General features: G+C 39.8%; 1 protein-coding gene and 1 long non-coding RNA gene across 5 annotated transcripts in view; one reads left to right on the forward strand and one right to left on the reverse strand.

Annotated features, from left to right (window-relative positions):
• Positions 1-1,812: 1,812 nt before the first annotated feature.
• Positions 1,813-24,607, reverse strand: part of LOC125889077 (seizure protein 6 homolog) — a 469,538-nt gene continuing 446,743 nt past the window's right edge. For 3 of the 4 annotated variants that reach the window (XM_049576748.1, XM_049576749.1, XM_049576746.1), the window contains 5 exons: positions 21,758-21,952; positions 17,815-17,850; positions 17,415-17,523; positions 14,315-14,408; positions 1,813-5,055 (listed from right to left, as the gene is read on the reverse strand). In XM_049576748.1, coding sequence (XP_049432705.1) covers positions 5,026-5,055; positions 14,315-14,408; positions 17,415-17,523; positions 17,815-17,850; positions 21,758-21,952 — 464 coding nt within the window. In that variant the 3' untranslated portion in view covers positions 1,813-5,025. The remainder of the gene's footprint in view (positions 5,056-14,314; positions 14,409-17,414; positions 17,524-17,814; positions 17,851-21,757; positions 21,953-24,607) is intronic. The other variant, XR_007449397.1, reaches the window with a different exon arrangement.
• LOC125889133 (uncharacterized) lies at positions 15,221-19,345 on the forward strand. Its single transcript, XR_007449418.1, has 3 exons — positions 15,221-15,281; positions 16,921-16,990; positions 18,693-19,345. It is a non-coding gene; the product is annotated as an uncharacterized LOC125889133 (long non-coding RNA).

Here is a 24,607-nt window from a genome sequence, read left to right on the forward strand (position 1 = left end):
CTGTTTTCAAAAATCCATTAAAGCTTGCAGCTGCCTTGACAAACATAATAGACCTACATCATGTTAAACAGCAGATGCATTGCAGTTTCTTCATGTCATGACTTCACTACACAGCTAATTGTCAAATGTAATAGGACTGTTTTCACTCTGAGAGAATGCTGGTGCATATACAGTTTTTCACGGCCTTAAAAGAGAAATCACACCAGTGAAATAGCCATGTGTAACTTCTGGTCTTCAGCTTTTACAAGTAAAGACAGAAATAAATGTCACCTTAGTGGGACATAACCTATTGGCCTAAATATTAATAAAAAAGTGGGCATGTAGGCTTGAAATATTTGTCTGTTTTGTCAAGTTCACATTATACAACTTTTCAATTTTTAAAACTGAGCATAAAACAAAACAGAGTTTTGCTCCTAAAACTTGTTCTGTACCCACAAATATGTCCCTTTTATTTTTTTTTTTTTTACTTTTTATTTCTTTTTATTTTTCTTACTTCCCTAATTTATTGAATAAAGATATCCCAAAATATGAATCCTAAATTATCAGAGGTGGGACCAAGTTATTGTTTTCTAAGTCACAAATACCACTCAAGTCTTTGCACTCAAGTCCCAAGTCAAGTCCCAAGTTAAGACTGACAAGTCCTAAATCAAGTCCCAAGTCCATAACTTTGAGTTCTGAGTCCTAAGTCATAATACGCTCTTCACCAAGTGTAACACCATTTCAACAACAGAGTAATAATCATAGACTGCATAAATTATGGACATCATCCACTGGTTTGTGGACTCCTGTTTGGAATCCCTGAGTCTGGCATTTCAGCCATCACCATCTTGTATTTTTAGAGGCAGAAGTGATCATATTTGGATGAGAGGTTGGAACTGTGGAGGAGTGAGGGTTGGATCTGACTGACAGACTGTAGTGATGCCTCACAGATAGCCTGTCACTCAAGCGTACCTGCTCTTAAATATGTGTAACGTTAGGACTTAATAAAATGTAAATGGGTGAGTAATAAAAAAATGAATCCCCTGTACACTTGGCATGAAAGTTGAAATTTGCTATAGAGACCAAAACTGTTTTTTGTAGCAGGCTGTGAACATCTTTATTTCTACTTTAAAGATAGGCATTTTAACATGTGTGTCTATGTAGATTTACAATGTTTTGGAGCCAGCCTCAAGTGGTCATTCGAAGAACTGCAGTTTTTGGAACTTCCATAGGGACTCCATTTTTTCAGTCCCAGAATAATATGCTAAATTTACCAAAGAAATAAACTCTTTCTATGTTTCTTTTGTATGTTCTCCTGCAACTGGATTTGATGTCATCAGATTTGTTCAAACAAAGTGGATCTGAAGAATTAAGTGTCAAATTGCTGAAAATAGCCGCAATATTAGTGGATTTAGGAAATGAAGGAAAATAAATTAATTTGTGGCACACCTTCATACTTTTTAATCTTTAGGGAAAGGTATCAAATATTTTAATGTCAAAAAACTCAAGTCCAAGTGAAGTCATTAGTCACTGGTGTTAAAGGCCAATTCGAGTTGCAAGTCTTGATTGACTGATTGATTTTGTCAAGCCTAAAGTCATTAAATATGTGACTCAAGTATAAGACTTATGACTCGAGTCCGCACCTCTGTATATTATTATTATTAAAAAGATGTGTCTCAGGGATCTAAGTTCAGAAAACAACTTCAATCAAGAACTATTTGACATTGAATTTGACATTGCAGTTTAAAGTTACATTAAACTGCAGTCACATTCATTTGATTGTGTCCTACAAATTTTCTGAAAATTATCTTATTTAATTGCTCTGTTATGTGGGTCTACATGAGCATACCAAACTGGAGTACAGATAGGCTTACACTATTAAATAGACACAAACCATTCACTCACCTACAATGCAAACATGTAGACTAGTTATTTAGCAAATAAGACATGTTCCATTATTTTCTGAACAACAACTTTTATTGAAGATGTTTGTGAAGTAGCTTAATCAGCACTTTATGTACAATGAATCAAAAATAGGTTCATTATTATCATTGTCATCACACCAGTTTGCATGGATACATATTATTAAAGGACAATATTATTATACTGTATGTTTGAACAACAGTAATAGTCTAAATTTAGAACCAATCTCCAAACAGGGGATGGCAATATGAAAGAAAAAGCTTACCTTGGTGCACATTTTCGCTTCATTTCAACTCAATTTGTAACGTGACGAAGTAACGAAGATAATGGTAAACCCAATCCAAAGAAATCAAAAAGTCTTTGATTCTGCACATTACATATCAATGTATGAAATCAGTGTTGTCATTCTAAAGTATAAATTGAAAACCTGAATGATCCCCATGGAAATTGGATGTTGTTTATGGGAAAAAGGTTATTGATATTATGCTATACTCTATAATCTTAATTTATATGTTAACACTACTTTTTAAAGAAATGGTTCAACACTCTGAGAAATATTCCCTTTCTTTCTGAGAGTGAGATAGGCAGATTAAGACCAATTTCATGTAAATGTGTTCAAGGTATATGGATCCCCCCCTTGAAAAAAAATCTATAGACCTATACAAAAGTAATTTCTGTCAATTATCACTTATGACACATTAGAAGTGTGTGGTGTATTTATCTGCCTTCTGCCTGCATTTTCTTATTTTGCTGTGTTTAGGACATTTCTTTGCACTCAGGTGAAGTCAGGACTTTATAAAAAGGCAGTGGCCAGGTGTCAGACCATAAGCAGCAGGCATCAAAGAGGAAGCTACGAACATTGCAGACAGAGCGCCGGAAAAATGCATATATAGCAAGGCAAAACACCAATCTGAGGTTGGCTTTCACCTTTGCTACTGTTTCCTGAAGAGTATACCTTTAAGTACAGCGCTACTAAGTCAGGACATGATTAGCCTAGCTTAGCATAAACACCAGAAGTAAGGGGAGAGAGCTACCCTGGCTCTGTTCAAAGTGGAAATAAATGTCTACCAACCGTAACGGTGAAGATCCACTGAAAGCAAACCAATTATGCAACATTGCCTTTGCCACTTCTTGCTCATTGCTGTAAGCCTTTCAGTGCAAGCAAGCTAATGAGTTGGGCAGTAACGCTTTACTAGTAATAATATTACTTTTTCCAGTAACGAGTAGTGTAAATAGTTACTAATAAAATTTCAGTAATAATATTACAGTTACCCCCAAACAAAACAACTCGTTACAATGTTACTTAAGTAATCACATCACGACTGACTTGAAATAAAACAATCATTTTCACTTTCATTTTTGTAATCATGCAGCTGTGCACGGATGCCTCAAAGCAGCAAGCTAGTTTGGAAGATGGAAAAGCTTACATTCTGTGGCTGGAAATATTCCCAATATTTTGATTTTGTCGAGCGGAATGACAAGAACACTATTGCTGCAGATAGTGTCATTAAAACTCACTGCAAAAAACGCATCCTCAACCCTCCAGTCTGAAACACATACTGTGACTGACAGCACAACAATGTGAAGCTCCAGGAAATACAACTCACCAAAGGCGAGTCCTCCTTGGCGATGGAGGTCAGCTTTAGCCTTACAGTTACTCAACAACCAAAACTGGATTTTAACCATGGACAGATGCAGCTACAAAGAACTAATGACGCTTGTGGTTGGATATGTGGAGAATGAAATGTTGCTCCATGAGTGAATCTCCGTCTTTCAGGAAGATCCATGAGAAAATACCGTTTACAGGCAACCCAAGACCCCCAGATGAAAAAAACCATAATAATAATTTGCAACCTACCCGGCTTTTGCTTTACTTACCAGCGATTACCCTGATATTCACACAGAGGCATGAGAAGTCTGAATTTATGCAGTTTAGCTACCAGTTTTTTGGGGTGCAATTGAAAAGTGAAATAAAAAGTAGTGCAGTGAATTACTGTTAACAGGGTGTAATAAGTAATGAGATTTCTTTTGAAAAGAGTGATGAGAATAGAGTGATTGTTTTAATTTTAGAGTAACAAGCCCTACACTGGTAGCTTCATTAGCAAACATTGTATAAATTAGCAACCTATGACATACTTTAGCAGTTAACATGATTTTTCACCAAGCAGCTAGTCATTGCTAAAAAGGCTCAACCTCCTTTTTCCATCACTATTACTTTTTCCTTTGTCAGTTTTCCTAAATCACTATGGAGCATCCAGGCAAGTGTCGCCCTCATTTGTATAAAGTTAACAATGCTTATATGGATAAACTATTGTTGTACAAGTAGTAGTCACATCCCTAAATTTACAAATCCCACTGATTTAATTTCCCACTGAAACTTAAGATGTATTTGTGGGTATATATCTGAACTTTGTCAGGCTAGCTGTTCCCCACTGCTTCCAGTCTTTATGCTAAGCTAGGCTAACCACATCCCCCTCTGTACTTGACACACAGACACAAGAATGATATCAATGTTCTCACCTCACTCTCAGGGAGAAAGATAGCCTATTCTTTCCAGGGCCTTTTATTTAAGGCACATTCTGATTTCTTATCTCAGAAAGTTGCATCAGTTCAAAGAGCAACATTTTTGGGCATAGGCATACTCTGATAAAAGCAAATGCAGTTGTTTTGCTGTGACATTCAATTGTAAGATTTTACTCTTAATAGATATCCCATAAATTCAAGCATTGCTTTTAAAATAGTGGAAGGAGACGTATAGTGTATAATATACATAACACAATGTAACATCTGTGGTTACATGCACTTAATGGCACTAGCTTCGCATTGATTCCCTCTGCTTTCTGAGATGACACTTGCCGCTGAAAGTCCTCAGGATGTGAGCACAGGATTAAAAACTGTACAAACTGCTGCTGGACTGTTACTGTTGAAGAGCTAGAAAAATAATCCGGTGGCCCAGCCTTTCCAGGGGTAGTGAGGTGTCCTCTGTTGGGTAAATAAAGGGAGGCTCATATTAAGTGTACAGAGAACAGGGTGGAGGCATCACCAAAGGTGTGAGTCTGACAGACCTTGAAAAGGCCAGCAGGCCCCTTATCTGTCCATACTGATACACACACACTGGTGTCTTCAGATCGAAACCTCGTATTCTCTTGTTTCCTGTGAAGACAATAAGCACATTAGGTCACAGAGAGAGCTGCTTACACAGCAGGGGTTATTAAACATTTTCCCTAACCCCAAAATAGATTGACAACCAAACCTAATTTATATTCTAGTGAATTTTAGTGAAACTAAGCCATTACCCATTTTGTAAGGGAGAGTTACTGTCATTAACAGTCCAGTTAAACAACACAATCTAATCCCTACTTGTCATATTTTGCCACTTCGGCAGAAGCCCGTTATTACTATATTAATGCCGGGGGTGGCCTTTTGCATTATATCTTAATGCAGATAGAGTCAGCAGTAACAAGGGGTCAGTAATTAGGTTTAGGCAGCAAAACTACTTGGTTATGTTTAGAAAAAGATCATAGAAGTCATTAATAAAACACCCAGTTTTGAGTAGCACAACGCCACAACTGAGAGCATTGTTTGTTGGTCTTGAACGTCGGTCTCCTAGGTCAAAGTCAAGTGTTTGTTGGACCCATCCACCTCCTCTCCCACCCACCCCTGGGACAACCGCTAAATTGGGAGCACACCGGGTTGTTTCTGTTGGCTTGGTACTGCATATTAAATTAGTAGACCATAAGAAAAGAATAAGATAAGAATACGGCAGCCTGATCCTATACATCTATGACACTTTAACTTGCAGTTTATGCAATGCATTTAAAAACTCACCTCATTGTTCTTCAGGATTGCCAGCATGGAAGAAGAAGAAAAATAATAACTCGTTTTCTGATGTAGATTAGTACAACCCATTTGGTATTTAAAAAAAACTAAAAGAACTACTAGTTCTTACAAACGTAGTTGGTAACATTTATAGTAAATAACTTTTATCGTCATATTTGCTGAAACTGTAACTATATTCACACAGCAATAAATGAGACAGATAATCTGTTGCCTTGTATCACTTCTGATGGCATTACCACATTTGAACAAATATAATCAGAGACGAAGAGTCTCTTAGGCAGCTGTCAATCACTGTTAGTCAACTGTGTCAAAAGTAGGCAGCACTGATCAAATACTAATCAAGACTCTGTTACTGCATTGCCTATTTCTTAAATCTTTTCAAAAACATATTTTAGTGACTGTTAACCTGTCAGAGTAAACGAAACGTGTAACATAGGCTAGCACAACGCCACTGTAAACAGACCAGCAAGCTGCAGCGGAGATGAGCTGTGATGATGTCTAGGAAAGAGTGTTGCTGTCTTTGTGGATTTCCTCCTCACTGTGGACTCCGAGTTGCATGGCTGTGATTGCCAGCTTGGTCGCTTCCCTGACCTGCTCCTAAGACAGAGGTGAGTGGAGTCTCACACACACTTGTTTGAGGGGGAGAACGGGGGTCACTGGGGATTGGCTGCATTGGCGAGACGTCACCACTACCCGCTTGAGGGCGGGTGGCCTGGTTTTTGAACCCAGTCCTGAGAAGGTCCATCTCTGGCGTGGCTTTACCGACAATGGAAACACAAAACGGTGCAACATGGCTTTACTCGGCGTGGCCAAGGGTGACAATTGAAAAAGGGTACATCTATGTACTTCTTTCACTACATAGTGACAGATTCTGCAAATATAACAAAAAGTTATTGTCACAAAAGTTACCAACTGTAGCTTTAATTATAGATAAAAACTGTTATTTAGATAGTGGCTCAGAGGAACTTGTAATTATTCAGTATTTTATATTTGAGTATTCATTTGTGAGGTGGTTGCATGTTGCTCAAGTGTACTGTACATAGATATGTCCACAAACACAGGCTATTCTCATGCACTGTTGTTACGTTTCTTTACAAAAAGTAATGCACCAAAATTCGTACAGATCCCACATAATCATAAGCCATCAATTTGTGCATAACCCACATATTTTGGAAGGCTACCATCACATGACCATGTGCGGTAAACAAGGAAGAGGTACCAAGCGGTCTTGGAAGGAAGTAGGGTTGGGGTGGTGGTAGGGCTGCTTGATTATGGAAAAAAATCATAATCACGATTATTCTGGTCAAAATTGAAATCACGATTATGCGGCGCATGTGGCGTACAATTCTCCTCTGCTCTCTGTATCGCACACAACGAAGTTTGGCCCTGATGTGCACACACACACACACACACACACACGTCCACACGTGCACACACACACACACTATGAGGGGTCAAACGTTTCACCCAACCACACTACAACGCGTCACTTGCGCCTATTTAGGACACATCAGATCTAATTAAACCACGTGAGCGTACGCCTACATTTTACATAGGGTTACTATGGAGACACGAGTGTTCAACGCACACCCGCTACATGATGCGCAGGCATTCACTCCACTCATATGACACGCTCACAAGTCTTTTCAGGATGCGTGCACAGCGCATTACAAACGCCACACATACACTACACCTGCGTGTGCATGTGAATCTCGCACACACACAGTGCATATACACATCATTAACACCTGAATGCATCAAATTAGGCAACTTTGGCAAACTGTTCCCCACTGCTTCCAGTCTTTATGCTAAGCTAGGCTAACCACATCCCCCTCTGTACTTGACACACAGACACAAGAATGATATCAATGTTCTCACCTCACTCTCAGGGAGAAAGACAGCCTATTCTTTCCAGGCTTTTTATTTAAGGCACATTCTGATTTCTTATCTCAGAAAGTTGCATCAGCAACATTTTTGGGCATAGGCATACTCTGATAAAAGCAAATGCAGTTGTTTTGCTGTGACATTCAATTGTAAGATTTTACTCTTAATAGATATCCCATAAATTCAAGCATTGCTTTTAAAATAGTGGAAGGAGACGTATAGTGTATAATATACATAACACAATGTAACATCTGTGGTTACATGCACTTAATGGCACTAGCTTCACATTGATTCCCTCTGCTTTCTGAGATGACACTTGCCGCTGAAAGTCCTCAGGATGTGAGCACAGGATTAAAAACTGTACAAACTGCTGCTGGACTGTTACTGTTGAAGAGCTAGAAAAATAATCCGGTGGCCCAGCCTTTCCAGGGGTAGTGAGGTGTCCTCTGTTGGGTAAATAAAGGAATTAGGCTACTTTGGCAAACTGTCTGTCTCCATAGTTTACACGTGCAGGCAGGCGTGTGTGTGTGTGTGCTTCGCAAGAGTGCAATGAATGAATGAATCAAGTCGCTGCAGACATACGCCTGCATATACACACGCATGATTTTTTTATTTTTTTTTATTTTATCCTCACAAATCAGAGCTACTGACCACCCTCGATGTCTGGCTGTGGTTTAAAAATATTTAACTAAGATAATATATAGGGTACAACAGCCTAATTGTGAATCTATAGCCTATTATTGAATTGGATCCTAAATGCTGCAAACCTCCATCTGTATGTTTTTAATCAATAGTTGTGTTTTCATAAAAATTTTTCGCATTTTGCCCTTTCGTGAATTTGACTGTTTATGGAGACAGCTTTTCAGACATCCTTAAATGGGTTTAAATGGGTTAAATTCACTCAGACTTTCGCTGCCAGGTTGAGAGTGGGGAACACTCAGCGCTGTTCATGCTGATGTCTTGTCAAGTCTTTCCTTACTTGTAAAATCTAGATTTATATTTTATTCCTGTTTGCGGTAAAAAGCCTATATGCCTGAGGGACATTCAGTTTTGGGATGACGTAAAGTAGGCTAGAGATATTCCGGATATCCACGGATTTGAGTCATTCAATTTTAATTATTAGGCTAATTAATAGCGGATAGGGTACAGGCGGATTAAAACCAGCAGACTTCTGTGTTATACTTTCCCAAACTATAGGCTGTATTGTGTGTAGAACCACTTTCTACAGGTGGCAGCTGGCTTAACTCGCCAATAATGTTTGAAGTCCAAAAAAAGTAATTTATTACAAAAAAAGTCAACAAAACAGGTTTCAAAACTCAAATTATATTTTGTTCAAACAAAATCTTCAACATGACACCTTATCTTTGGTTACTTTTCTTTCAAACTTTTTAAAGATGTGCACTCCACAGACAGAAAGCACCGCATGGAGCGAGGTTTTTGAGCACACTCGGCTTTCAGTTATAACTGACAGGACTGCAAATATAACACAAATACTTAAGATGTCATACTTTCAAACAAACTCTTAATTGGCCAATCAACGAGACCCTCCCTCGGGGTCTAGGCTTGTGGCGCTGGTCTGACCCGGCCCGTATGCAGTGGAGGTTCCAGCGCTGGAACACCGAGTGGCTGACAGCGTGACAGATGCCTGTACACACAAAGCTGGAAAGCGGGAGGACACTCCTAATTCCCCGATCCTTAACTAACCTCCACCCTACCCCCGGAACTTCTCCACCTACGCTGGCTGTCTTTGCCCCCCCCTCCCGGCCGTGAATGCAATAAAGGTGGCTTCGTCAGGCACTTTACAGCAGCTCCGCTTCCCAGAGCCAAACTGTCGCTCCTCACTCGGATCTCCTTTCTCAGTTCATGCCCTGCAATCAAGTCCAGCTGTGTATGATCAGTCCAGAGTCTCTGTCAGATCCACATGTGAACACAGTGTCTTTGATTACTTGTCGCCATGACAACTGGTCCTCTCTACCCCTGTTCATTAGCCTACAGTATGAATAAATATTGGACGGTGATTAGAAATTCCTCCAACATGGTGCAGGGGAACTGTTTTTCGGATCGACCCAGGAGAGAGAGACTAGGAATTTTTTCCCCTTGATATAAAGCTGCGAGTATCCTATTATTATAACAAATGATGTACAAGTGTTAAAAATAGTGTCTGAACAAGGGAAGACAGATAGATAGATAGATAGATAGATAGATAGATAGATACTGTATAAAAATATATATACACTACTACCGTTAGCATAGCGATGCTACTTGTCACACGTCCGCGTTGTTGCTTCAAGAGCTGACACTTTTGACCCCTGTGATCACATGACATGTTACGCACGCATGTCTGATTAGTAGAGTTAGCATAGCAAGCTAGTTAGTATAGCGATGCTATGTGTCACACATCCGTAACACGAAGCGTTGTTGCTTCAAGAGCTGACACTTTTGACCCCTGCGATCACATGACGTGTCAATGCATGCACGTCTAATAACCACACGTCTAGGCGTGTGCAGGCATTGCACACGCACTACATGCAAGTACACCGTGAATGCACGCGCAGTGCACACGAAGAAAGTACACGGTGATGGTTGCACACGCAATGTACACGTATCGAGTACGCAGTGAATGCACTGTGTGTGTGTTCGCTGATACGTTTCAACCTTGCGCATAATTGTTTTATGTCGATTAGTTTGTTTTCATAATAGTTGAAAGCCCAAATCGTAATCTAGATTAAAATACGATTAATCAAGCAGCCCTAGGTTAGCCTGGTGAAACCATCCCAACGTCCACAGTGAGGAGGAAATCCGCAAAGACGGCAACACTCTTTCCCAGACATCATCACAGCTCATCTCTGCTGCAGCTTGCTGGTCTGTTTACAGTGGCCTTGCGCTAGCCTACGTCACACATTTTGTTAACTCTGATTGGTTTTCCATCTTTCCAATTGCGTGAAGGGGCACTTTGAGTGACAGCTGTTGATACCGCCCCTCGGGAATAGAGGAAATATACACTCCGTGTCCAGACCCATTCGCATTATGCGAATCGGGTCAGGCAACGCTAGGCTAGTCCTAGGTGGTGGATGGATCACAAAATCCCATCTTTCCTCTGAAGACATGTTCAGAACTGTGTGAACTTTGAGTCATTTAAAGGTACATCCTCACCATGTTTCTTTTCCTAAACCTAACCACAGTAACTTCATTTGCCTAAACTTAACCTCCGTAACTTTACGTTAATTGCATAATTTTTACACTGAAGATGTAACATCATATATGGGGCCTAGGATATCATGCAAACTGTTCTATGAGAATAAGTTGACAAAAGCAATTTGCAATCACTGTGTTCCTGCTTAAACATTCCATCTCCAGTGGAATTTAGGCTAGATTAGATCTACAGTAGGTTATGCGATTTTGGTGACTAACCTGGGTAATTGTCATAAATCTCTTTTAGGCAGATTTTATTTCCCTAAAGACTATCTGCTAGAGCCTAATGCTATCGTTCTCCTTCTTGCTGCTTCCTCTCCTCTTTCTGTGTCATGGGGATTATGGACCACGTATGGTATTGTTCTCACACTAAATCTGGAACAATTTTGAAAAAGTTGCTGCTAGCAAAACTAGTTTTTTGGTTGGATATCTATGTAGGTTTATACATATATCAAATAGCTGTCAAAATCAAACCAAAAAAATTAAAGTTACAACCTTAAAGATCTCGGTTTTATTCTCTTTGGCAGCACCTATGGCAATAAGTGGTAATTCCAGTATGTTTGTTGGCAGACTGCCCACGTTGTGATACGTAGTCTAGAGCACTGGTAGCCTGGATTTGGTAATCTTGAAAAGGTTGTCTCTGAATCAGGAAGATCCAGTCAAACAAAACATGGGATTTCCAAATGTGGATCACTCAGATCCAGATTAAATGTATTGAACAACTGATCCTTCCACAGGTACACCTGTGTACCTTGTTACAACTTTTACTTCCTCTAGATAGTCAAGTTTGATCGGGAATGCACCTGGGCAAAGAATTCTTGAGAACTATTGGGCTTCCATTGACTCTCCAGCCAGCTGTGCAATGTGTATAGCCTGGCACCAAACCCTACCATCAAGTATGATGCACACAGCAAATTCTACAGAACCCCATGCTCACTGTGTGTCAGTTTGTGGTTATTTGATTAAAGACAACTTTATTTATGTGCTATATGAACAAAATATAAACTAAAATAATCAAGGGCATAAAACTAGATTTTTGACACAGCAGTCTTCCACAAGAAAGAGCCACATTACATTACAGAGCAACGTAGCCCCATAAACCCTAGTTTATTAAATAACCCCAACTACATGTTGTACTTTAGTGGTGACTGGTTATTCTGGCCATGCTCAAACCAGCGGTCCGGTGATGTTGGACATTGGGAGAGAGAGGGAATCAGGTACACGGGAGAACACAGGAGATGGACTTAAGTACCGTTTCCACCAAGCAGTGCGGTGCAGTTCAGTTCAGTACGGTACGCATTTTTTCCATTTCCACTGTAAAAAGTGGTGGATGGTACCAATGGAACTGTTCCTTACCATCCCCATATTTGGTTGCCCCTCTGTTGGGGTACCTAGAACACAGATCTGGTACTTAAAAGAATACTCCGGCGATTTGGGAGTTATGCCCTTTCTCTACCATTTTCATAGTGAGACAACATGATTGATATCTTTTTTGTGTCTGTACGTCCAGTGGCTGGGTCTCAGCAGTTAGCATTGCGGCTTAGCTTAGCGAATACAATTGAAGTCTATAGGGGGTCAGTAGCCTACTTGGTAAAAGTGAACAAATAAACGTTACAGAAACCCTGAAGCTGGTATTTCTACACGTGCATTTAAAATAAACATGTTTAAACATTAATTCGAAAAACGAGAGTCCTTTTTAGTCATTTTAGAAGAAGTTTGATACACGGAACTATAGTGTGTTTACGCCCTGCGTGGAGGGATACACCGGTGAGCAACAGCTGCAGCTGGCTCTGGGGCACGTACGCTAGGTCACTTGGTAAAAGCAAACAAAGACACGACACGGACGATATTACTCACCCGACTGAAAGCTGTCCATCAGCTCCTGCAGGCCTGGGGCGTTTTTTCCAGTTCATCTTAGGAACATGAAAAAAAGTTTCAATCACGCCAGGATCAGTGATTGCTGCAAAGTTTTCACTCCTTGTGATGCACTCTCTGCGGCAGGTTTCCTCCTGATGATATATCTCCAAAACGATGGTAGCACCAAATCCCATTCTGTGCAGCAAAATGATTCCACCTCTGTAGGCATAGGTTGGCAAGCCCTGCAGCTACACCACCAATCCTCCCCTGACCTTCGTCTCCCCTCGGCCCCTTGCTGTTCCACTGCCTCAGGGGATTCAGCCTCTCTTCTCACCCACTCAGCATCCAACACCTGGAGTTCCTCATCTGTATACTCCGGCTCAACCGGGTATGGCTCTGGATCTGTGTCTGCTACAAGAAACTCTTCAAAATCGCGTTCAAAGTCGTCCATTGCAGATACTATAGTCCGGAGATATCGTTAGGCTAAATAAACAACTGAGCATTTTACAGGCTACGTCTGTACCTGTGCCTGCTCACCGGTGGATCCCTCCGCGGATCACAGCGCAGGACGTAAACACATTATAGTTCCGTGTATCAAACTTCTTCTAAAACGACTGTATTTGCTAAGCTAAGCCACAATGCTAACCGCTGAGACCCAGCCACTGGACGTACAGACAAAAAAAAGGTATCGATCATGTTGTCTCACTATGAAAATGATAGAGACAGGGCATGACTCCCAAATCGTCGGAGTATTCCTTTAAAGGTGGAGCTAGAGCTAGTTGATTGGTCAACAGAGGACAGTCACTCTGCTCAGGGCTGAGTTGTGGCTGGTTTTGAAGCTTATGTAACCACTGTTCATATTGTGGCAAATCTTAAATTAAACTATAACTACAAAATGAAAGGATGTTTTGCTGCCTCTCGCAGCAGCTGTAGTCTGGGCCCACTGCTGGCAACTTTTCAGGTGGAATGTTTACTTGTAATGTTACTCAATGCATGAGCTGACACTGTGAATCCATCAGTACACCTTAAATTTGACAACTTTGACCATTCCATTATTTTTCATTGTCTCCCTTGGATGACAAACACTTTTAGTAATGAGTCGATTAAAAATATATATATTCATTTCAATCAGATTATGTGAACTGCATATATTCTAATCCTCACTTGGAAAAGAAAACGTTGCAGATTGTCATTCTTGTGGGCTCTGGCAACACTAAACCCCTGCACTTGCCTGAGAAGGATTATATGCACAAACCTGCTATTTTTAAATATCACATGGAGAGAGACTCTCACTGCAGCCTGTTCTATTTTGTTCTGAAAATGTGGTCATGTAACCCCATTCTGTGGATGATTAACAAGGTCCAGACTTCCCTCTGTGTCACTGGTGATGAGGAAATACAGTGAGTGCTGGATGGAGTGCGGTGGAAATGCTAAACAGACCTAGGGTCTAGCTACCATGTCTGAAGGGTTACTGTTGTTTCCAAAGGTCCTAAACTTAAAGTGTTTGGTGAAATGGGCCTTTGGAGCCTTAACACAGCAGACTAGACCCTGCACCAGACCCAGTCACAAATTCCCATCACACAGCCATATGCAAACATATGCCATCCATGTCACAGACTGACTGACTATGTTGACTCACCGTTGTCTCATAAACTGAGTTGTCAAACGTAGATTCTCCGGTGATATTTTCATATGGTAAGCTGGAGGACAGGGAGAGGGGTTTCCTCTGAACCCTGGGCACAGACAGAGAATACATCCATGACAAAGATTCAAAAATATATTCTTCATGATACTATGTAGGAAGTCATTATCACCTTGGAGTAATGGCAGTAACACTCATGTAGTGAATACACCTCCTCAGTACAGGAAGACAAATAATAGACTATACCTTTTTGAAGTCTTTTTTACTTATCATCATACAGTATGTTCTGGTTAGGTCACACTTTGGTCCTTGATCCTAATCCTGTGCTAGCTATTTTTAAAATGCAGTTGACTAAATATAGATGCCTTTGCCTCTCTTTGACTATCCATTCAGACAGAAACTGTCCAAACCTGCTCTTTTGTCCAAGACATCAGAACATAATGTTTTTATCAAAAGAGATCAAATGCACCCTGCAGGAGACTCAAGAGACATTCAGTAAAACGTGGTGTCTATTTATTTAATATCTTTTTCTCTGAATGGGGTGTAGTGTTACGGTGCTTCACTGCGTACTTTTCTCACCCTTTGACATACCTCTGCACTTGCTTTAATAAGTCAGTTTTTGTCTCCATTGCAGTCAAGATCAAACTGTGGGCTACCCCAGTTAAAATCCTATGTTTTCTCTCACATTTGACAGAAATATTTTTCTTTTTTTGTGACTTTATCAGGATTCTGTGCTGGCAGTCTAACTTGTACAACATTTCCAGTGCTAATAGGGAGAGGTCCTCGCCAGCTGTGATGGAGGTGTTGTGGAGGTGGATGGTATAATGAAGGATCAGGAACACTTAAGTATGAGCAAAACTGGAAGACATGCATCAAAACCTGTGCAAACAAACAGCATATTGGAGGAAATGGCAGAACAGGGCTACATGGCTATAACAATGCTGCAACATCAATAGCCTGCAAGGTACATTCATTGAATTTTTGGGGGTAAATTTTGTAGCCTTATTGTTTAGTTGTTTTGGCCAAGACATTATCAGACAGGTACTGACTTACTGTGGCACACACAGAACATCAGTACCATTCATTTGGAGTTCATCTGCATGCTTGTCCAATATTCACTCTCCTTTTAACTCTGGTTTGTATGGAGCTTCTAAAGTCCCGAAAGTTGATTTAAAAATATATTATTATTATTATTATTATTATATTATTACTTTATCTTTTCATACAACATAATTATCTTGTGGGAATAAGTCGCAAGATAATTATTTTGTGCATACAAGATGATTAACTTGTTCTCACAAAACCTTTATTTTTGGGGGTTTTGATTTTTATTCCTCAATTAGGCTGGAAGATAAATTTTACTAGATCAAAATCTTGACTATTTAACCTTGTAATGGGCCAAACTCCCAGTGATTTGATTTTTTTCTTTGAATAGTATACATGAAGCATGTCAGAAGTAAGGGGTCTTCCAGTTGGTCCGACAGCCCATTATTCCGACAACCCATTGGTCCGACGACATCCCATTGTTCCGACCATATTAAATCCATTGTTCCGAAGTCCCGTTGTTCCGAAATCATCATGATGCCCTGTGGTTAAGGTCTGGTTAGGTTTAGGCACAAAAACCACTTGGTTAGGGTCAGGAAAAGATCATGGTGTGGGTTAAAATGAAAAAGAAAGTGGCAAACACATAAGCCGTGAGCCTGCTTTGCCTCAAGCCTTTCCCAGCTGACCCAGAGCCGGTCGCGGAGCACCATCAAGGTAGAAATACGCCCGCTGGAGGCCGTTCAGCACCGCGGAGAGCTCCCCACACAACCTGGACCCCAGAGTTAATAACAGGAGGTTATGGTGTTTCACTTTCTTCTCTCTATGACACTTGTACCTCGACCAGTAGCCTACTTTTGTTGTGTTTGCTGATCCCCTATGGTACACAGGCCTATAGTCTAGTATAATCACATATCAGAACAACGGGATGTTGGACTAATGGGCTGTCGGTCCAATGACATGGACCCAGAAGTAAGAGCTGACGGAATTGATGTCTTAGTGAGTAGTCATTTTAATTTTCTAAGTTACTAAGAGTTCTCATAATGCTAATTAAAATACCTATTTTTAAACCATCATTCTTATTTAGTTTAGTGCTGACCTCTTTTTTTTGAGACACACCTAATGGCAAGATTATTTACTGAAACCAGGAAGTGAGACAGGAGACCTTTGGATATAACTCCTTTCATGCCTGATTAAATTATGTTTTTGTAGAAATCTGACAGAGTTGACAAAAATCTGGGACGCATCTTTAAAGGACCAACATGTTCATTTAAAAAAATAAAATAAAAATAAAACATTATAGCAGATGATTATATTATATTATATTATTATAAGATGATTATAGCAATACATTGATCTTATCAGTATGTATAGTAGTATATATAGCAGGCTTTTAACACATTTTTGTAATTATCTGAAGTTGAAAGCATGTCAAAATATATTATAAATCCCATTTATTTCATATAAAGAAACCCTTTAAAAATGTTTCTCCCCAGAAATGTAATCAGTGTGTTGATAAGCTATAATCTATTTAATTATTTTCTTTTTTTAATCATGCAAAGGGCCCCAGGTTGGAATCCAACTCAGGCCGCTGCTATGGGCTCAGCCCACATGTGGCACACACTCTATCTGGTAAGCCAGGGGTTGCCCCGATAAGTTACAATTTAATTTTTTTTTTTATTTTTACGTAGCACATGATTGATTTGTCACAATTCTCAAGAATGAGTGAATAACTTGTGCACACAAGAAAAAAAGGACTGCATGGGTTCCGTAGGTTTGGACTCCAGCAATCCTGAGAAAAAGGTCTGACTTTATCAGCTAAATGCTCCACTATGCTCACCAGCTAATCGTTAACTCTGTCTGTCTGTTAACATTCATGGCATACCTCTCAGCAATATTCAAATGTGTGTGTATCTCATATTTATCTTAATGTCAGCACATATTTTGATTGTTTTTTTTTTTTTATCTTTGTGTACTACGCTAACCTTTTCATAGTTATTTGACAGTTCTTATCTCACAAGCACAACACAACTTTTCAGTAATCATTTGAACCTACTTTGAGAAGTAGAGGTAGATCCCGATGATGAGGATGATGAGGAGGATGATGGGGATGAAGACAGCAAATGCTACCTGGGCCCCTTCCATTCTGAAGTCTGCAGTAGACACTATTGGAGAAAGAAAGCAGACATTTAAATACGTTCTTTTCAGACATGTAAAATGTTATCATTCCTTTTGTTTAGAGCAAACTCTTCTGTGTGTGCACATCATGTTTCATAACTCTCAGTTAACTCATTGGAAACCAATAAGATAACTATAACTCTGCAAAATAAATTCAGGTTGTTTTTTTTAATTGGTGAAAACTTTAAATATTTTTAGGCACAAATATCCATTAGAATCTCCTATGCTTTTGAATACTCAAGGTGTGCAGGTAAAACAACCTCCTTGGCATTACTTACCATCTAATCCATGCTCATCATACTCTGCTGGGTGGGCTGAGGAAAACACAGTAGCAACATTAACATTAATGAATTAGCAGCTATCGACTAACTTACTTACTTATTCTGTCTGACCTTTTTTCACAGATGTAAATTCAACAAACTTCATCCCCTTGAAATGTTGAATAACACAATGAACCAAAATGTGACAGTAATGTGTACCTGTCCCTTCAGTAAACTGAATAACTTTAAGTTTCACTTGGGCCTCATTCTGAAATGAACATGTTGAGAGCAGGAAAAAAATAACTTTTGTAAATGCACAAAATATATTTTGTAGTGAAATTACTGTTGTGCAAAGAATTATTTAATTTCAGTAAACAAAAATCAATCATTCTACCAAACCATTGATTTATGCATGTGCTTCTATCTACAAGTGCACAAAGATAAGCAGTTTGTAGAGTTTATACAGTTTTGGTTACCTAGTTTTATAAGCCTTTATTACATTTAATTAGTAAATCTTTAAAGGTCACTCGCTGTCTTCTCAACAATAGTTTGCTAGCTTGATGACTGCCAGCTAATTTACACAGCCTAGGTATTATAATCATTAAAGCAGGTGTGGGCACATACTGGAAAGGGAAAACAAAGTGGCAGTATTTGAAAATATACCTTTTTCCTGCAGCTGCCCCCATGAATATAAAGTCATAAGTAAGTGTAAGTCCACCACTAAAAGGATCCACGGCAGCTGGGCTGTGACTCATTGGAGAAATCTCTACCAAAAAATTATTAAAAACACATATCTTCACTATAGCACCCTGACAGGTATCTCCTTGAGTCAAGATGTTTTGTGTGCTTTTATCAGGATGCAGACCAAGCTAAAGGCCACTCTTTTGTTATTTCAGCCTCTACACTGGAACAACCTTCTTCAAAGTGTCAGGACAACAAAATCCACAGCGATTAAAAAAAACACTTTTCCTCTGCAGCCTTTCACTGTGACTGATGTGTTTTTCCCGCTTTTTTGAAACATGCTTGGTCTTCTTTGTTCAGCTTGTTTCTTGTTTGTTAAATTGTCTTTCAAACTGTCAAAGCGTTATGGTGGAGTCACTAAATAATAAAGAGGATTTCAGGGATCATGTGACCGTCCACATACCCACCAGAGAATGTATTGTGTATGATGACATCTTTGAGACAGTGTAAATAATATAAAACTTAGTGCTACGGTGTCATAGTTTAGGAAACACAGAAGCTGCCAGGAAGTATAAGGAAACAAGGAGAACTGGTGTGAATGGCTGTTTGTTAAAAAAAAAAAAGAAAACAAAAAAAAAGAAATAAAATAAAATAAACTGACTGGTCTAAAAAGGTGACACCAAAAAGTGCAAGGCTGTGCATCACCAGTCAGAGTGCAACCACCAGGGCGAGGGAACAGCTGAGGACAACGACACTGCTGACAGTCACTGAGATGAAATGTTCATTCTGAAGGCATTCAGCCACGACCAGAGAAGGCAACTGCCACACAGACCCAGAGCCCCAAAACTTCAAAACCCCAAAACCCCAGAACCCCAGAACCCCAGAACTCCAGATTAATCTGGCCATGCATTTAACAGATCTCACCCAAAATCTGCATAAATTCAAAAGATGTGGCACAGCGCACAGCTGACAACAGACTAACTATACTGTACCTCATAGTGAAATTAATACATAATACCAATGAACTCCTAAAATGTAAAATATTACAATGAACCACTGAAACTCAAGTCCGTATTACAAAACGTTATATTTGTGCTCATTTAAATAATAGAAACTATCGTTTCAAAAGTTTTTTAGAGCAATTTTTAAGTACATGTAAAAATAGAAATGACAAATTTTACAATATATTTCATTTTGAAAACCATGTACAGGTGAAACCACTTATAGTGATCATGTTCTCATTCCCAAGTTGTGAGATATTGCTGCTTTGTCAGTGATTTCCGCGTCAGACACAGACTGTGGACGTAGCTTCCCTTACATCAACCACTGGTTTGTGAACTGCTGTTTTGAAGCCTCGAGTTCATCATTTCAGCCATTATAATCTTGTCTTTTTTTTGGAGCCAGAAGTGACATATTTGGATGAGAGTTTTGAGCTGTGAAGGAGCAAGGGGCGAATATGACTTATAGACTGTGGCAATGCCTCAGAGACAGCCTGTCAGTCAAGTGGCCCACCCTTAAGTATACGTAACTCTGGGCCACAGTAAAATGTAAACAGGTAAGTTATAAAAAAATGTAACCCCCCAAAGTTGTCATGAATGTTGAAATTAGCTATGGAGACCCAAACCAGGCTGTAAACATGTTTATTTCTGCTGTAAAGTTGGGCATTTTAACACTGGAGTCGTGAGGGATTGACTCACTCTTGGAGCCAGCCCCTAGTGGCCACTCAATGCACTGTAGTTTCATGATATGAGGAGCTGGAAAGTCCGCCAAGTGGGCAGGAGGGGAGACAGATGGGTCAAATAAACCCCAGACCTTCTCCCAGGGGGCTGTTGTTTGCTTCATGTTGAGCCAATGTTTTTTTCTGAGCCTAACCATGTGCTTTTGCTGCACTAGGAAATAAATGTAAGTATGAGGTGTTTTACCGATGTAAGTTTATATTATAGAACAGTTTATGCATCTAACGAGCAGAAGCTGTACATTTCCTGTAAAAACAGAGGTGTATTTTGAAAAGAAACAATGCATGTAACAGGTTTACATTGACACAGCATCCCGGAACGTCAGCATCAGATGCAGGAGGCTCATATATCATGTCATATGTAGACGTGAAAGTACACTGACCTAGTGGTGATATGTCACAAGTTGGGATGAGAATGTGTTGTTTTATAGTGATCAACTGCTTATATGGATCAAAATGCCTGGGACAGAATCCTTCCTGTACAAATGATGTTAAAATAATTTAATCAAGTATTCCACTTGCAGTGTTCATTTTGGGTCTTTCAAAACATAACAACATATGGAAAAGCATTTTATAACTACAGTAATACTATTTTATATTTACATATTTATATATGTACACGCGCACACACACACACACACACACACACACACACACACACACACACACACACACAAACACAGTCACTTGTAATTCATAATGTAACTTTTCATGACTTCCAACCTTTTTTCTTAAGGGAACCCTTTTTCTATCATTGAGTAAACTGACAACCCCTGAGTAAGTGACACATTTTTATGGATATTTCATATTATATTAAATGCATAACATTAACAGTACAGAACAACTGATTATCTGCACAATTAACCCAAATAGTGAACACATCACAGCAGGAAGTTTGTGTAAACTGAGTGATTTGAATTTATATTGAGCTGATTATTTCCTGTGAATGTTTGACCCACATCAGAGATGAGTTTTGGTGGCATATTTAGTAAGAGTTCACATAAGTCTCTGTGAGTTTATTTTATTTTATTTTATTTTTACGAATCATACATGCACATAGACTTTTTTTGACGCTTACACATTGTTGCATTAGCTCTAGCTGAATATAGCTTGTGTTCAGGTCTTCACCACGCCCTTATCCTGTGATATTTATTTCAAATTTATATCTTGAATAAAAATATATTCTTCAAAAATAACAATTTAATGTAGTTTTCTTCACAGGAATGAATTCTGAGATATAGGCCTACTGTTGACTTGTTTAAAAAAAAAGAATTCTTACACACCTTAAGATCAAGAAGGCCTCGTGACCCCCTTTGAAGCTATGGTGACCCCTAGTGGGGGTCGGGACCCCCAGGTTGAGAACCAGTAAAATAAATGACTGTATTCATCAATAGTTATTTAAGATTTTATAGATTTTTGTATTTTTCATTCCTCTAATTAGAGCATGTATTTTATAAAGCAGATATTTAAAAAGGACCCTATGGACACTGTATAAGTGAAGTTAATCCGACAATGCAGTAAAGACATCAGGCCATACTTCCTTACCTTTGCAGACAGGTGGCAGCCCACTCCACTGTGATGGGTGTCCAGGGACACAATGGAGAACAGGCTCCCCCAGTAGCTGGTGGCCAGTCTTACAGGAGTAGTGGAGGGTCTCTCCTGGCTGGAAGTGGAGCTTGTTGGAGCTGGGGATCCCATAGGTGGGTGTTCCTGGGTGACTGCAGGGCTCGAAAATCTCAGCTGGGGTTAAAGGACAATAACAGTCCAGACTGACAAGACTGTGTAGGAAATGTACAGTACATTGGAGTCTGATATGACCATTTCTACACAAACTGTCAAAATCTAACAGGCAGATTGCTGTGAAATGTGCTGATCCTCAAAGGATGAATATGGGTTCACATGAGAGTCAGTAAGATTTTCAACACTAAGGTTGTATACCAGCCATTGTAAACAGGTGAAACAATGGTGAAAATTCTAAATATATTAATAAAATGTAAATAACACCCACACAGACATTTAAGCTATGAGGTTAAGTACTAATTTTGAAACCACTGTCAGAAATTGAACCACTTAATTGTTTGTGTGCCCACTCCAACACTTTCGCACCTCAGTTTCTGCATACAATGGGTGTGATTGACAGATTGTTCTGAAAAGTGACAGAAATTGTCACTGCATCTGCCACAGACATCCGGCTGTTAGAAAAAATGACAAGCACTTTGTTTGGAGCACAGAGGCTTCTAAAGGTCCTAACACACCAAGCCAATGGTTGGCTGTCGGTCATCCCACACCATTGCTGTTGTCTTTATTTTCAGCCGATTACGCTTGTTTAACTGGCGTCAGCATTGGCAATGGTAGAGCCTGTTGATGAATGAAATCACTCTGTCAGTCCAGCTCAGTGCACGAGAAAAAGCTAAAGTCAAGAGGGTGTGAAACCAAAACAAACTTGTTCCATAAGGACAGATTATTTTTTCCCTAGCCATTAAGTACTTAAGTACTTTAACAGAAACGCGTCCTGATGGTTTGTTGTTGTTCACTGGTGCACAGTAAATATGCTTTGTTCTTTCAACATTAGATTGTGTTGTTAATGTACTAATTGGCTAACTAGCAGTGCTTAATTTGAGCCGGAACGTACTGGAACGCATACCAGGACCTTTTCAGAAAAGGCCCTGGTGCGTTCCAGAACTAATCTGCATGGGTCTAGAACTTTTCACATCTAAAAACTACATACAGTATTGGCTGATGTCACTAGTACTGCAGGGTGGAGTACCGTAGTACTACGATGCCTCATGTACCACTACTGTGGGATAAGTTCAAAGTCCAGTCGCAAGAGGGTGAGTGTCCATGCGCCGTCCAATAACGGCATGCGCTGGTCAATAACGGCGTACGCTGGCCACCTGGCACTCAATATGCTGCTGCAGTGGTTTGTTTTCCAGACATGTGAGTATCTTTGAGCAGTGAAAGTTATTATTTATTTCTTTTGACTTGTCGGCAGTGATTTGTTTTCCACAGAGCTCTACGTGCGAGCATTTTACTCACATTTGCAACTAAAAATAGTCGCAAAATAAATCATTCAGCACGCTGTGCAAGTACAGATTTCAACCAGCAGCAGAAATGAAAGGCCAATCCTGCCGGTTGTGGGTTGAACAGGGGTCACAGACAGGAATACGGCGGTCAAATAGCCTACGGCAGCTCTGCGGCACAAGATAACGGCTTACCGGCAACAGAGAAGTCCGACTCCAGGTCCAGTAGCCTAATTTCCTCTTTCGTTGGCGTCATGACTGCCCAGTAGTACCAGGACAACTGAGCCGTGGTGGCACACAGGTATGTGGCGTGTCAGAGGAAAAACGAGCCGTTCACATTTCTCTCTTTGTGACAGGTAATGTTCCACAAACCTCACCGCACTTTAGGGACTGTTCTTTACTTATGAAGGGACTGTTCTTTACCTGTCAGGGGAGGAGGGTGGCTGGTTGATTTTTATTTTATTTATTTATTTTATTTTGATTCCCCCTATGTTCATCACTTATTGATGCTGTTTTTGAAGTATGAATAAGTCAATAAGTAGTTTAGTCCATTGAAATATCATTGATGTATTGTAGAAAAGTGATTTATCTTTTTATAAATGACAAAAGGCACATCTGCCTCATTTTCGCTGTGGTATCGTGATACTACTCAGAACCATGATACTTTCACTGGTATCGTACTGTGGGTCCCAATTTTGGTACCGTGACAACACTAGATGTCACAACCATTCAATTTGGAGTTGTGCAGTGAGGCGGCTCGGGTGCCGCTTAAAAAAGTGTTCCCCCACTTTTGGGAGTGGGGGAACACTGCTCTCTCAGTGGTCCAAAGTGTTCCCCTCCTTCTAATTTTTACAAATTAAGCACTACTAACTAGCATCAAGATGATCCTCTGGTTTCCCTTTTTGAATGATGATTACACACTACTGCCATCTACTGGTGCAGAGAGTTATTTCCTCTCATGCATGTGCAGAATATACGTGCTGGTTGGCCGTCAGCTGTAGTCTTTGCGTTGTGTTCATGTGCAACTTTTTGGCCAAGACAAAGGTGACATGAGGTGACACAGCAGACGATTTTCATTGCTGATAGTTCTTTGAAGTCAGTTTAGCATGTCCGGGCCTTAAAACCATCGGCCCTTAACCTGAATCCACTGTAGGGCTCTCCTACAATTAAGCACAGCTTTGGTGATTTGGAGTTCAAAGTACTTCTAGACATCTAGGTTAAAACTGACTATATAGAGTATGAATTGGCTTTGGTCTGCAGCAGATCCTTAGAATACAGTCACTGAGATGCTGCTGAAACACTGACATTATGTGACCTAGATGACAGTTTTAACCAAGACAATTAAAAGTCTCTGACCTGTAGATCACCAAAACTT

Source organism: Epinephelus fuscoguttatus, linkage group LG5, assembly GCF_011397635.1.
Source record: "Epinephelus fuscoguttatus linkage group LG5, E.fuscoguttatus.final_Chr_v1".
NCBI classification, from domain to species: Eukaryota; Metazoa; Chordata; class Actinopteri; order Perciformes; family Serranidae; genus Epinephelus; species Epinephelus fuscoguttatus.